General features: G+C 37.0%; 1 protein-coding gene across 2 annotated transcripts in view; it reads left to right on the top strand.

Moving 5' to 3' along the window:
* The window catches only part of TRPC6 (transient receptor potential cation channel subfamily C member 6), a 92086-nt gene that overhangs the window by 43791 nt on the left and 33988 nt on the right, over nt 1-14307 (top strand). For both annotated transcript variants that reach the window (XM_069883486.1, XM_069883485.1), the window contains exon 2: nt 13528-14302. In XM_069883486.1, coding sequence (XP_069739587.1) covers nt 13528-14302 — 775 coding nt within the window. The remainder of the gene's footprint in view (nt 1-13527; nt 14303-14307) is intronic.

Below are 14307 nucleotides of genomic sequence, written 5' to 3'. Positions count from 1 at the left end.
GCACTGAACAGTCAAAGCTGAGCAAAGGGTTGGAAGTGTTTCTGCAAGAATGCTCATTAAATGACATCCTGACCTAATTTTCTAAGCACTTAGTAAAACTGCTGCACTGTATAAATTATGACAGTATAGGAATTAACCTGTTCAGCTGAACGGAAACCAATTTTAATCCTTTTGAAACTAAAAAAAAAATGTATTTATTCCTTCCTCTCTTTAGGATCAACATTTTGTGTCACCTGATTTTACCAGGACAGATGAAACACTGAACCTTGTCTATAATTTGTTATTTGAAATACAGTTTCTCTCAAAGAATCATAGATTTTCCAACAGGGGAGTACCAGGATCAAGTTGCTATATATAACAGAAGTTTGCTTTGTTTGTATCCCGTTTTAGCATTGGTACAAGTATCCACACTCTGTTTTAAGTGTGTTTATTTATAACCAGTGGAACAGAGCTCTAAAGCACATACTACATGGTAGCATAACATTTCAAAGAACTATGAGAAAAGTGAGTTTTACTTTTATTTGAACTTCTTGTCACTTGCTTCCAAAAGAACTCTGAGAAAATAACAAGGTCTGTGTCTTCATTACTAATGTAATAATATTCTGTTTATAGAGGCATGTTTGTCATAGATGGCCAGCTGTGATTGTGTTACAACCATTATATTGATTGTGATCCTTCTAACTGGATTTAAAAAAAGCATGAACTGTTAGCTTTAGTGATTTAGTCTACAATTCATCAGGAACAGTCATATGATGAGTTAAAATAAAAAGAGCAGTAATAGAAACAAGTGACTTTGGAAGAGTTATGGTAATTTTGGTGATGGGTCAATGAACTAGATAGAACTATACAGTGGGCTCATTCCTAGGTAAACAAGTAGATCCTAAATTGTCATCTCAGATAAAGTCAGACCTTGAATTTTTAGATTGCTAACTGCAGTAGCTTATTAACACAGAAATCATAGAATCGCTAGGTTGGAAAAGACCTTTGAGATCATCAAATCCAACCATACCTGTCCATTACTAAATCATATCCCTAAGCACTTCATCTACCCATCTTTTAAATACCTCTGGGGATGGTGACTCCATCACCTCCCTGGGCAGCCTGTTCCAGTGCTTGATAACCCTTTCTGTAAAGAAATTTTTCCTAATGTCCAATCTGAATCTCCCTTGGCACAGTTTGAGGCCCTTCCTTCTCATCCTGTCACCTATCACTTTGATGAAGAGACAACACCCACGTCTCTAGAACCTCTTTTCAGGTAGTTGTAGGCAGTGGTAAGGTCTCCCCTCAGCCTCCTCTTCTCAAGGCTAAACAACCCCAGTTCCCTAAGCCGCTCCTCCTAAGACTTGTTCTCAAATCCCAATGACAATTAATGGAAAGGAGAAGCACTTGTTACGTACAGTAGCATTCATGATAGCAGCAACTGCTAATGGTCATCTTATAATGAGGTGAATGATGAAAGCCAGTAACCCACTGGAGATTGTCAGCACAGCTTACTACTTGCATAGCACGTGTACTGTGAAGTATTAATAGCTGTGTAAAAGATGTGGCTTGAACTGGACAGCAAGCACTTGACCAGAAGACAGAGTTTCTGGAAGGAGAAATAGTTTTTAGCCCTAACAGAAGGAACCTCTAAAAGAACCATCAACTACAATGACAAAGTTAGACACTGCCTGGTAACTGAAGAGAGAACAAAGCACAGGACATTCAGTTTTGCATAATGTGCAGGCTCATTGTTTAAACCTCAACTCCAAAGGCATATAGATACCTTGAGAGCTGCAGAATTATTTACTGCGTCTCAAAATGGCTATGCGTAAAACTGCTACAGGGTTTAGCATATCTCTTGGAATATGCTGGAAGTGGGATATCTCTATAAACACATGGCAGTGAAGGGTGTGATGTATTTTAGGTATTCCATATAAGAAACAAAAATTAGCCAAGTAGCCAGCTGTTAAATTTATGCTGAAATCATACTTTGTACTTCATTTGCTTCTAACTTCTTCTCTTTTTTTTCCTTTTTATAGCTAAAATACTAGCTTTTAATTGAATTATTAAGACTTTCTGACCTTTGTTTTACTGTTGCTGAAACCAATAAACTTTGGATGGTCTTTCTTTAGAGGGGCAGAGGATGTAACTAAATTATGCAGCAGACTCCAAAAGGTACTTCCTGAAAAACATTTAAGGAACGTGGACCTATGATTTTTTGATTGAGAAGTTTGGTATAGAGGGGAGTACTGCTGTTATCAAGTGCCGTGCTTAGTAATGAGTTCCCTCTGGTGGGTGCACACTGATGTCATTTGCCACCTTCTTCAAGAAGCACTCTGCTTCCTGGCTTTAGGAAATCTTACAATAGCATATTGATCAATTAATCTGTGAAACTAGGTAATTGCACTGAAATTAAAATATGTTTTAAAGGGTGAAGGCATTCAGCATCTTTTTACAATTGAGGAAAAATGTTTTAGTGGGTATGTATTTGATATAAAGAAACTTGTTTTGCAGACATAGCTAGATGCCATCCTGAACTAGATTAAGTACCAGAAAGTGGCAATTAAGATTTTCAGTAATAACTCTAGAATTAGGCTTTAAAGCTTATATTTAAGGCTTATTGTCAAAAGTCTTCAGCAGCCAGCATGAAATTATGCATGTGTTCAGGTATAACAGGATCTTCAGACCTACAAAACTTGGTTTCATAGTGGTCTTTAAAAGCTTAAAATTACACTAATCTCCGAAGAAAATGGATGATAAAAATAAAAAGCTACCTTTTGTCCTTCCATACTAAGCAATCTAATCTCATTTCTTAGTGTTATCTTTCCTGCCCTACCATCCTGTGCTGTTTAATCTGATTTATTTTCTTTGCCTTGCAATTATGGTATATAACAGGTTCTGGGCTAGTAAAATATTCTTTTCTCTCCTTTTTTATTCTTAGCAAAGAATTTAAATCCCATTTTTCTGTTTAAAAGTTTCAAGCAATCAGAATTCCTTAATCTATTATTTGTTGTTTCTGATCAATCTTTTTTAAGCAGACTCAGTTACAATTTTCCAAGTTGCCTTTCCAACTTGGACGATTTTTTTTCCAGACACTGTTTTCTTAATCATTTCCCTAAATTTTTCTATTTACGCGTCATTCCTGTTTCAGTGTTTGGCAGCTGCTTCATCAATAATAAGTCCTTGGTTTTATTGCTGGAGTGAAAGTGCAGGCTAAAAAATTAGAGACAATGACGAATGAAATGAGGAACCTGAGAAATGGTTGTTTACCTATGTTGTGTGCTTTCCTTCCACCAACCATTAAATAGCCACTGAACTGTTTTCCAAGGGGGAGAGAAAAACTTTTTGCAGTTTCCTGAAGAAAATGTTTATTGGACCACTACCTTTCCAGGTTCACACCAGCAGATGTGAACTTTTCACCAAGCTGTGGATGAGGAAGTACTCTCTAAAATTAAATGTGTTTTATCTGCTTCTATACAAAAGGATTTGCATGGCATAGTAAATCAGCTTGGAGAAAACTCTTCTCAGCAGTATGTAAGCAAAAAGCTATGACGGTTTAGGTGTCGGAAGTGCCTCCAGAGCAGTCCCAGAAGATTCATCAATTTCGACCATACTTTCAAATAACAGTCTTAAAGATGATATATTTCATACTTGTGTTAGATGTGTGGCTTCTGGTAAAAAAATCCCACACGAGTAGAAATACTCTTATTTTTACCTTTCAAGTGCAGCAAAATGAAATACTTAGGGGATATTCCTTATGGGCTTTTCTCACCTCTAATGCAGTCACTGTCATTGATTATTTGGCAATTTTATTGTAAATGTCTGCAGCTGGTTTTAGCTCGTTATTTACAGCACTTCAGCTCTAGCCCACTTATGTTTTAGCACTAGCTTCTAAGGGTTATGGAGGAACTGTGAGCTTTTATACTAAAGTGGATGTTATTAAGAGGCCTTTCCCATTATCATTAAATAAATCAAAGAACAATCAAAAATCATTCCAACTAGAAAACACCTGCATAAGAAGTCATCTTGCTACCTGTGAAAGATAAAGGTCTCTCTGATGCTGTATGGATGGTGGCCCTACAGGATCCCCCAGCCATGTTGTGCTGAGCTCAGACCTGTAGACAGTGATAACCAGCATCCTGATGCAGCATCCAGGGCTGTGAAACTGCCCTTTACCAACACTCAACTCTTTGCATATCTTCCATTTGTACAGGCTCTAATTTCAGCAATAGGATGCAAGCCAGGAAGTTGTCATGGTCTGTAGTTTATTGCTAGTTTTCTGAGAGGTGTATTTTGTGAGAACTACGTGCATGCAATTTGTAGTAGTGAAGGATGTGGGACCATTGGCTTTATTGACTGATTGATAATGATGAACTACAGAAGCAGCATGAGTACTGAATAACATGGTCTGAAGGGTTTGTTTTCCCTCATGACATAGATATATCCCTGTTAATAATTTGCACCATCCAACTGTAGGCAATATGGCCAAGAGAGAAATGGACATACATAAGACCTCACAAGATGCATCCCAGAGTCCTGAGGGCACTGGCTGATGTAGTTGCCAAGCCAATCCCCATGATATTTGAAAAGTTATGGCAATCAGGTGAAGTCCCTGGCCATTTTTATGTGTACTTACTTATTCTTACTTAGGTGTGAAACCTTTTGCTTCTAGTTTTCAAATTCTGTAGCATTTATTTCAGATCACTTCTTGTCAGGCCCATCCGAAATGCTAGACTTGGATTTCCTCACATTTTTTATTTCCCTCTGACTAAGTTCCTATGCAAATGTGAAACGCAGAGTTTCTCCTCTATAATCCGTCTTGTTTAATAAATATTTTAAATAATACCAGATCTAAGTTGAATTTTCTGATCAAATTGTCTTTATAACCCAGGATGGATAATTACAGTTTTCTAACTGTGTTTCCTCTTCATAATTTCATTCACCCTCTCTCTATTTTACTTGTCAAAATATCATATGTGAGAGCAGCAAAAGCCTTACCAAAGACATGTATGTTAATACATATGGGTCCTGCCTGGTTCACTTAGCTTCTTGTTCTGTCACAAAAGGAAATCTGCTTGCTTCAAAATTATTTATTCTTGGGTGTTTGGTGATGATGGTCTTATTTGGTATTGCTTCTTATCTGATATCCTAGCTAATTACTAATTATTGATAGTTTGCCAACAGCATATGAGAATTAAATCTGAAAATTATTTAGTTGACACTGCCTTTTTTCTGGTTTTTTTTTTAAAAAAAAGTTTCGTGGCCTTTCAAGATTTCTGGAAGTTGACCCACAGAGGTGATTCAGAGGTGATTACTAATGGTTTCAGCATTGTTTCAGCCAGTTACTTGAGTTTTGACGAGCAGTGGATACTATTGTCATGCTTAGTAATTGGCCAATTCTTGCCATTCCTGAACTTCAGGAGATTGAGGAGCTTGTGATTAAGCCAGTGCAGTGACCTAACTCTACTTTCTCCATTTATTTTGCTCTGAGAGCATTTACCTCTATTACTTTAATGCTTTTCTTTACCATGCTGCCAAAGCCACCTTTTTTCCTTACCATTCTTCCAGCATGTAATTTCACATTGCCAGTGCTGTACATGAGGACACATTTATTTTCTCTTCTTGAGAACTACAAGCTTTATGTCTGGTTTTTGCATTAATATGCTCAAGTAAGGAATTTCACTCGTGTCTCTTACTAATGCACAGACATGAAAACAGAAGCATAGTTGTATTTTGTGAGTTTATATATTTAATTTCCTAAGAAGTTGTGTAGTCTTCTTCCAGAGGTAATAAATTTTTGAAGATAACTCAAACCTCCAGTTCAAATGAGTTAACAGATTACTCTTACACAGTAAATTTAGAGTATAATAAAACATTTTATGTGAGTAAAGGAAAAAGAGGAGGAGGCTATCCTGTACTATGGAAGCTTGTCCAGCCTCTAGTAGCTATTGCAGACTAAAAAGCTTTTGACTTTATATTATAGTACGGTGAATGCTCACAATTGTTATCCACTCCCAAACTTTCCCAGCTCCACAAATCTTTGTAGTGGAAGTTGAGTTGAGGCTCAAAATCAGATCTCAGCACTGTTCTTTCAGTTCATAAATCAAGAAACTCACTGCCGTACATCTGATTAAGGAAAGTTAGCAAAGACAGAAGATTTATCTCTGGCTAACAGAGGAATCCATAATTGCTAAATGATTTATTGAATATAAATGCACCAGAGACATAGCCTAAGATGTACCTTTTAACACAAAATACTTGCTAATCTTTTTACTGCAAACACTGAGACATGGGTTTACTGTATAATACAGCAAGGTGTACTTGGGCAGGTTTTTCTTCTGTAGCAGATCTAACAGCATGGATTTAGCAGGAAATGAGATAAGCTTGATTTAGCTCATCAAACTGAAGGTTGGGGGGGGGTGTAATTGCTATGTATTTGTGTGTTGCAGGTAATCATTGCCGGGAGAAAGCACTGCTTAATTTGAAATGCAATTCTGATTCATAAACGAAAACAAATAGATATAAATTAGCCATTATGAAATTTATGGTAAAAATTTGATAAACGTTTCTAACTCCTAGAACAATCATATTCTGGATTATTCTTTCCGTAGGATTAGTGAAATAAAATAAAATTCCAGCAAGAAACCAATTTCCTTTAAGAAACAGCCTGATATTTAAATGGAAATTATTTGACTTGGTGTCTGTACTTGTAAATGATTTGACTCCATCATCTTTCTGTGGTCAAGGTTCCTACTAAATTGTATATATGAAAAGAAGCCCTAATCTTACCTAATCGGCTAGGATTCTTATTTAGACAATGGAAAAATGTAGGTGTTCTACTTGAAAATTTATGCTATCCCAAAATAGATATTAAAGGAAGACAGAATTGTTTCTCCTTTATCTACAAAGTACACCAAGACTAATTTATACTGGAATCCTGCTATTCCTATGATAGAAGTGAGATGAGCGGAATACTACCCTATGTAATTCACAAAATCGACCTTATGCTTAAAGTGGAAAATACAGTAAAAACTATGTGACTCCTGCTTCTCTCTTGCATTTTATTTCTTATTTTATAGGGCTCATTCCCATCATATGGTACCCATAATGATGACAGTATTCCAGGCCCAATCATGCCAGCTCTTAAGTAATAAGTAGTAAAAAGTATGATCATTAAGACCACATTTCCCCCAAAGTGCATTAATAATCTGGTGCTAACATGGTCATCTTTTTGATAAAAAATGGACTAAAAACACCTTAATTGTAGTGAAATAAATATGAGGACATCAGGATTGAACATACACCTCTGAACCATCAAATTTCTTTCCCTGCTCTTGGAGGCAATTGAGTATCTTATACTTTTCTTAACAAACTCCTAAATGAATATTTACTGTGTGTATCTAATTAAGCAGAAATAATAAAGCTGAACAATTTTCTCTCTCTATTACAATTGAACAAGTCTTGTGCTGGAAGAACCAGTTTTAATTACAGACGCTTAACTTTAATTAACTGTAATTGCAAATGGGCAAAACAGGAAATTTATTCCATATATGTAAAATATATTGATGCAGGGAAAATTAATTACTCTGAGATTCTAGAGCTCTGCATCAGGCATGTGCTATATTCCAGGAAATAAGGCAAAAATCTTCTATTTTACCATGTAATAAGTTCTCTTTCAGAAGATGAGCTACTGTCTAGGGAATTTATGTACTGTATCTCCCATTTAAGCAATGATTTTCTTCTACATACAGGCAAGGAAAGAGGAAATGGTGCTGGACAAACATGCTAATTCTAAGAATTCATCACTAGTGATGATTACTCTTTGTTTTGGTAAATCATACTGAATGTGTTTCTGGAATAGAAATATAGTCGGTTTCTGTTATTTGACAAATGAAAGAGGCAGTGTTAAATGAACTGCAGTTTTTGGCTGGTTAAATGAAATGATTAACATATCAGGAAAAACTAATGATTGTGATCCTGTTGAAGGGTTTGTTTCCTTGTATAGTAATCAAATGCTAGCAAAATAATTTTATGCTGAATTAGCTTTGTAGGGCACATAGAGAGATGTATTTAAAATCAATGATATTGTTATTGTCACTTTGTTTAAATAGGATCTGAATCTACACGGAATACATCTCTATTTTTGAAGATGTTTTTATAGATTGTATTTTTTATTGGCTGAATTTTTTGTCTGTTCAAATAAATACAGTTTAAATTATTTAAATTATTCTTAGCAGTAAATAATGGCTGCACAGATCATGAAGGAAGAAGCAGTTCAAGATAGGTATGGAATTTGCTAGCATGCTGCTCAGTAGGATGGATTCTGCATTTCAGATTATTGTGCTACTGCAGTTCAATGGTTAGTTTATTCAAAACTGAGAAGCCAGTGGGGAGTTATGAAAGCTGGAAAACCTGTTTCCTCAGAATAAAAATTCCCCTAATCATTATGCACTTTTAAAGGTGATAGAGAGCAGGCTTGCAGTGGCACCACCAGCTCCCTCTGTACCCTTAGATGCAGGGTTTCAGGATTGTGTGTCCAGGTGGCTTAATTGTAGCTCAGATCAGTCTTCCTTGAATGTAGGTAATGCTTCACTCTCTGGGTACCTTTGAGGAATGGGGACAGACCATACTGGTAAAAAATGAGGGCAAGAAAGTATTGAGTACCTCAGTCTCACCTGTGTCCTCAGTCACTTGATCCACCAGTCGGTTGGACGGTGGGTTCACATGAATTTCCTTAGTCTCCCTTTTGCTTCTAGTGTACTTTCAGAAGACATTTTCTGCTGGTCTTCACATCCTTTGCTACTTTTATCTCCAGCTGACCTTTAGCTTTCCTAACTCTGTCTTTGCATGGATATTTATTGTATCAATGTTTCTCCCAAAAGTGAGAATCAGGAGGATAAGGATAAGCAGTAGACATGTTATTATAAGTTGAGCAGATGTGGGGAATCTAGGCTTTTTATCTTAGACTGACAATATAATATCAAAGCAACATATAGGATGCAAGCACAGTTATATCTACTATGTAACTATTACTTGTAATATTTTAATAATTTCATATTTTATAATAGTTTTTCCAAATTGTTAGTAGAGAAGCATTTCCTCTTCTTTCAAACAATACAAAATATTTAAATGCCAGCAGGGCAATATTTAGTTCTATATGTAAATTCATTTTGAAGGCAAACTTTTATTAGTAATAAATACATATCCTATCAACTGTGGAAGTGTAGCTCAGGAAAAAAGATATAATCTCTTTGTATTTAGCCTAATTTTCCTGTATATGTGTATTGAATCCTGTAAGATTGCAATAGTTTTCTAAAACTGAAAAAAAACCTTTAAAAATATCCCTTTTTTAATTGATTCCTTTAAATGTCACCTTTCTTCTCTGTATTTCATCTGCAAATGCTGGTTTTGACCAAACCATGTTTTGTTCTTCGTACTTGTTTAAGGCTGCCTCCTATGGTTTTGCTCAGTTCTTGCATTTATACATTCAACTACAGAATAGAAAAAGTGAAAGGGACTATGACTCAAAGAAACAATATAATTGTTCATTAAAAATTCAGGAGAAGAAAAGAATAATTAAAAAAAAAATCTATATCTTACTGAAAACTATCCAACCCAGATATACTTGTTTTTCTAAATATCTCCTAAGAAGAATAGAACTTCACAATTCAGTGGACATCTGTGGCATCACGTGTAGAAAGGCTTAAAAGGAGTACAGTCAAAGTTCTTGTATCAATTTTTGTAAATCTGTTCTCTTACATTAGAGCAACTTAATCAGGTAAGCATGAAAGCTAAACCATGTTTAATTAAAGTTGTTAGAATCACACAAGTACAAGATGCATAACTACACTATGCATTGTTTATTTTTACTTTGCCCCCCATTCATTTTAATATTAAAATGTATTTTTACCGAAAATTGCACAATTTGGATGTGCAAGGGCAATGGTAGATGAAAACCAGGCCCCTCTATTCCTCTCTTGTGAGACGTCATCTAGAGTATTGTGTCCAGTTATGGAATCCTCAATATAAGAAGGATATGGAGCTGTTGGAACGGATCCAAAGGAGGGCTACAAGGTTGATCAGAGGAATGGAGCACCTCCCATACAAGGGCAGGCTGAGAGAGTTGGGCTTGTTCAACTTGGAAAAGAGAAGGCTCCAAGGAGATCTTACAGTGATTTTCCAGTACCTGAAAGGGCCTACAAGAAAGCTAGAGAGGGGCTATTCATAAAGACTTGTGATGATAGGATGAGGGGGAACAGGTATAAACTGGAGAAGGGCAGATTTAGACTAGGCATTAAGAAGAATTTCTTCACCATGACAGTGATGAGACATTGGAACAGGTTGCCAAGGGAAGCTGTGGCTGCCCCATCCCTGGAGCTGTTTAAGTCCAGGTTGGATGGGCCTTGAGCAGCCTGATCTAGTGGGAGGTGTCCCTGCCCATGACAGGGGGGTTGGAACTAGGTGATCTCTGAGGACCCTTTCAACCCAAACTATTTGTTGATTCTGTGATTCTATGATTCTATAATTCTTTAGTTCTGTGATTCTATGATTCTTCTCTTTCCTGCCTCGCAGCTAATTTTCAGTCTGCCAGTATACTCTCTTAGTTCATCTTTGAATAAACTTTCCAGAACCGTATTGCAGTCCTTTACTGTATAACTTTCAAAACTAGAGAGTCTGGCATCTGCTTTCTCTGCCATGATCTCTCCTTTCTACCATTTCATCTCTATTTCAATTTAGCACACTCATTTGCAGTTGCAGGTATCTCAATAGTCTGTCTTCTATTTAGTGTATTTCAAGTTTTGGCCCCTTTATTGTTGCCAATGCCAGTAATATTTTCAGTCTTTCAGTTTTCATATTTTCTCTGAAATGTCTCCAAATGCTTTCCTTTCAACAAATATAAATATTTTTCTTGTAAAATATCTGGAAATATGCATGGAAAAATTTAAAACAGCCATATAGCATATTCACCTGAAAGACAAACATATATCTGTGCTTTCTCATATGCTTTGAACCCACAATAACTGAGACTGCCTTCACGGAGGAGTAGAAGAGTATGGGATCTAACTTCATTTCATATGAAACGACATAGTCCAATTGACATTGTAGCACAGTATTAATACTACCTGAATATTGAACAATGTAATAGATGTCAATTTTGATGTATTCCACATTTCATACCTTGCAAAAAGTAGTTGTTCTTTTAGATTTAAGACTTTGGCAATTTGAAGCATTTCCAGTGCTGCACAGGACTCTGTCTCTGAAACTGAATAGGCAAGAGGCAGAAAGCAAATTTATACTAAACAATTTAGAAGAAAAAATATCTTGTTGCATTTTGTAAAGACATTTTGAGTCACAAAGGACTAATTTATTTACTGTCATTTAAATACTTAAATACATGTTCATTAGTAAATATTTAATGAACAAAATTTTGCTTGTGGTTATTATTTTATGGGAAATACTGAAAATAGTGAAGTGCATTTGAGCATATGTATGTAACAAATCATTAATCTACCATTCCAAAATGAAAAAGATGAAGTTGTATTGAATATTATGTAGTTTAGTGGAGTAATTCTAGGAGAGAAAATGATTTGTAATTGAGTTTCTATTCAGAATTTGTATCTTAGTTGACTGAAATAATAAAGTCTTGAACTGGATTTTCTTTTTAAACATCATGTAGCATATTTTTTAGCATACCTCATCAAACACAATTTTGATATGACTCACTTTATGTTTTAATCATTAAATCATTGTTAAGGAAGTAATAATTAATGTAAGAGGTGAGGAATATATGAGGGATACAGTAGTAGAAGAATGTATAGTTTATCACAGCTATCATGAGCAAGAATGGCAGGATTTGTTGGCAAGCCACTGACTGAAGGGATAAATAGAACATCAAGGTTATGAACTAATACTGAAAAGGGTAGTGGATATGGGAAGTAAGATCACACAGAATCACTGGGTTGGAAAAGACCCACAGGATCATTGAGTCCAACCATTCCTATCAATCACTAAACCATGCCCCTCAGCGCCTCATTCACCCGTCTTTTAAACACCTTCAGGGAAGGTGACTCAACCACCTCCCTGGGCAGCCTGTTCCAGTGCCCAGTGACCCTTTTTTTGAAAAATTTTCTTCTGATGTCAAGCCTGAACCTCCCCTGTCGGAGCTTGAGGCCATTCCCTCTTGTCCTGCCCCCTGACACTTGGGAGAAGAGGCCAGCTCCTTCCTCTCCACAACCTCCTTTCAGGTAGTTGTAGAGAGCAATGAGGTCTCCCCTCAGCCTCCTCTTCTCAAGGCTAGATGTCATACAATGTAGTAGATATGCTATTATCTTGTAAAGATTCAGTTCATGACTGAGCATTCAGTTGTAGACATCAGAAAAACATCAGCAGGACAAAGAGGAGAAGCCAGGTCCAAGATTTAAGGTGGACGGTTGCTGAAGTGATGAGGTTAAAAATAAGAGCAAGTTAATTTAGTCTGCCTGCTTTTCTGAGGCAGAAGAGAGTTTAGAGACTTCCCAAGCAAATATGCTCTGCTGTCTTATGCAATCCCCTGTCTCTCATCCCGCAACTGCCAATTCCTTTCATATCATATGGCTTATCTTCACTCTGAGCTGTGACTTTGCACCAAGGTAGACCATGTAAAGAGCTTTGGGTAAATGGCATTCTAAGGAGATGGTGGCTTGTAGAAGGGCCACCTGAAGACACCTAGACACATATGGTGTCGCTAGAACTCCTCCTACAAGGTGCAGACATGGGCTGTTCTCACTGCCGTGTGCTGATGGTACTGCCTGTGTCTGGACTGAGGTAGTCATTGCATGTCATCACTATTCTCCAGGTCATCTTTGTATTTAAAATATATACTTAAACATCACCTTGAGATCTTATGTTCTGTTTGTTTGTTTGTTTTGATACCCAGTTGTTCCAGTGAAGTCCTTCAAAATATCTGCTAGATCTAGGTGTCAGAAAGTAGTACATTCATCAAAAGAAAACATAGTTTTGCTCTTGCAGCAATTCTCAAACTTAGATTAAAGTTTTCTATGGAAAATATTCTTGTAAACAGAAAGTGAAATTTAAGGAGGTAAAAATGCTGTAATGTTTTCTTCTTTACTAGATTAAAGATTACTAGGAAGTTGGTTTTTTTTCATGAAGTGACTGTGATGAGAAGTTTGGATATGAGAATGCTGCGGAAACAGAGTGTAAACTTGAAAAAAAAACCTTATTTTAAAAACAGTTATTTTACCTATGTAACATGAAGCACATTCCAATTTCACCCAATATTATGCAAAAGCTGTGAAAGACAAAACAGGGGAAAAGATGTAGTCCTAAATGATGATTGCCTAAAGCTCTTTCTTCTTGAGCTGACTACTGATTCCCGGGCTGTGTAGCAACAGTGATTACAGAATACATCAAAGTCAGGGTTTCTGGTCTCCCTGGTGGATTAAAATAATGCAGCAGATAAATGAGAAAATATTTTTATTATTTATTATTAAAAATGGATATGCCCTTGAGTACATCAGAACTATTAATTTCTCTATTTCCACACAGCCGAGGCAACGAGAACAGACTAGCACTACGACGACAGACCATCCTACGGGAGAAGGGGAGGAGGCAGGCCAGTCGAGGGCCAGCGTATATGTTTAATGACCGCTCAACAAGTCTTTCTCTTGAGGAGGAGCGCTTTTTGGATGCAGCAGAATATGGAAATATTCCGGTGATTCGCAAAATGCTGGAAGAATGTTCCTCACTCAATGTGAATTGTGTGGACTATATGGGGCAGAATGCCTTGCAGCTAGCAGTTGCCAATGAGCACCTGGAGATCACAGAACTTCTGCTGAAGAAGGAGAATCTGTCTCGGGTTGGGGATGCCTTGCTTTTGGCAATCAGCAAAGGTTATGTTCGGATAGTGGAAGCCATCCTAAACCATCCTGCATTTGCCGAAGGCAAGAGGCTTGCATTGAGTCCTAGCCAGTCGGAGCTCCAGCATGATGACTTCTATGCATATGACGAAGATGGCACGCGGTTTTCCCATGATGTTACACCAATCATTCTGGCTGCTCACTGCCATGAATATGAGATCGTCCACACTCTGCTGAGAAAAGGAGCTCGGATCGATAGGCCACATGACTATTTCTGCAAGTGCAGTGAATGCAATCAGAAACAAAAGCATGACTCTTTCAGCCATTCTAGGTCCAGAATCAATGCCTACAAAGGTCTGGCCAGCCCTGCATATTTGTCTTTGTCCAGTGAAGACCCTGTAATGACTGCCTTAGAGCTCAGCAATGAGTTGGCCGTGCTTGCTAACATTGAAAAAGAGTTTAAGGTGAG

This window comes from Phaenicophaeus curvirostris, chromosome 1, assembly GCF_032191515.1.
Source record: "Phaenicophaeus curvirostris isolate KB17595 chromosome 1, BPBGC_Pcur_1.0, whole genome shotgun sequence".
Lineage (NCBI taxonomy): Eukaryota > Metazoa > Chordata > Aves > Cuculiformes > Cuculidae > Phaenicophaeus > Phaenicophaeus curvirostris.
This window is presented reverse-complemented; position numbering and strand designations above follow the sequence as displayed.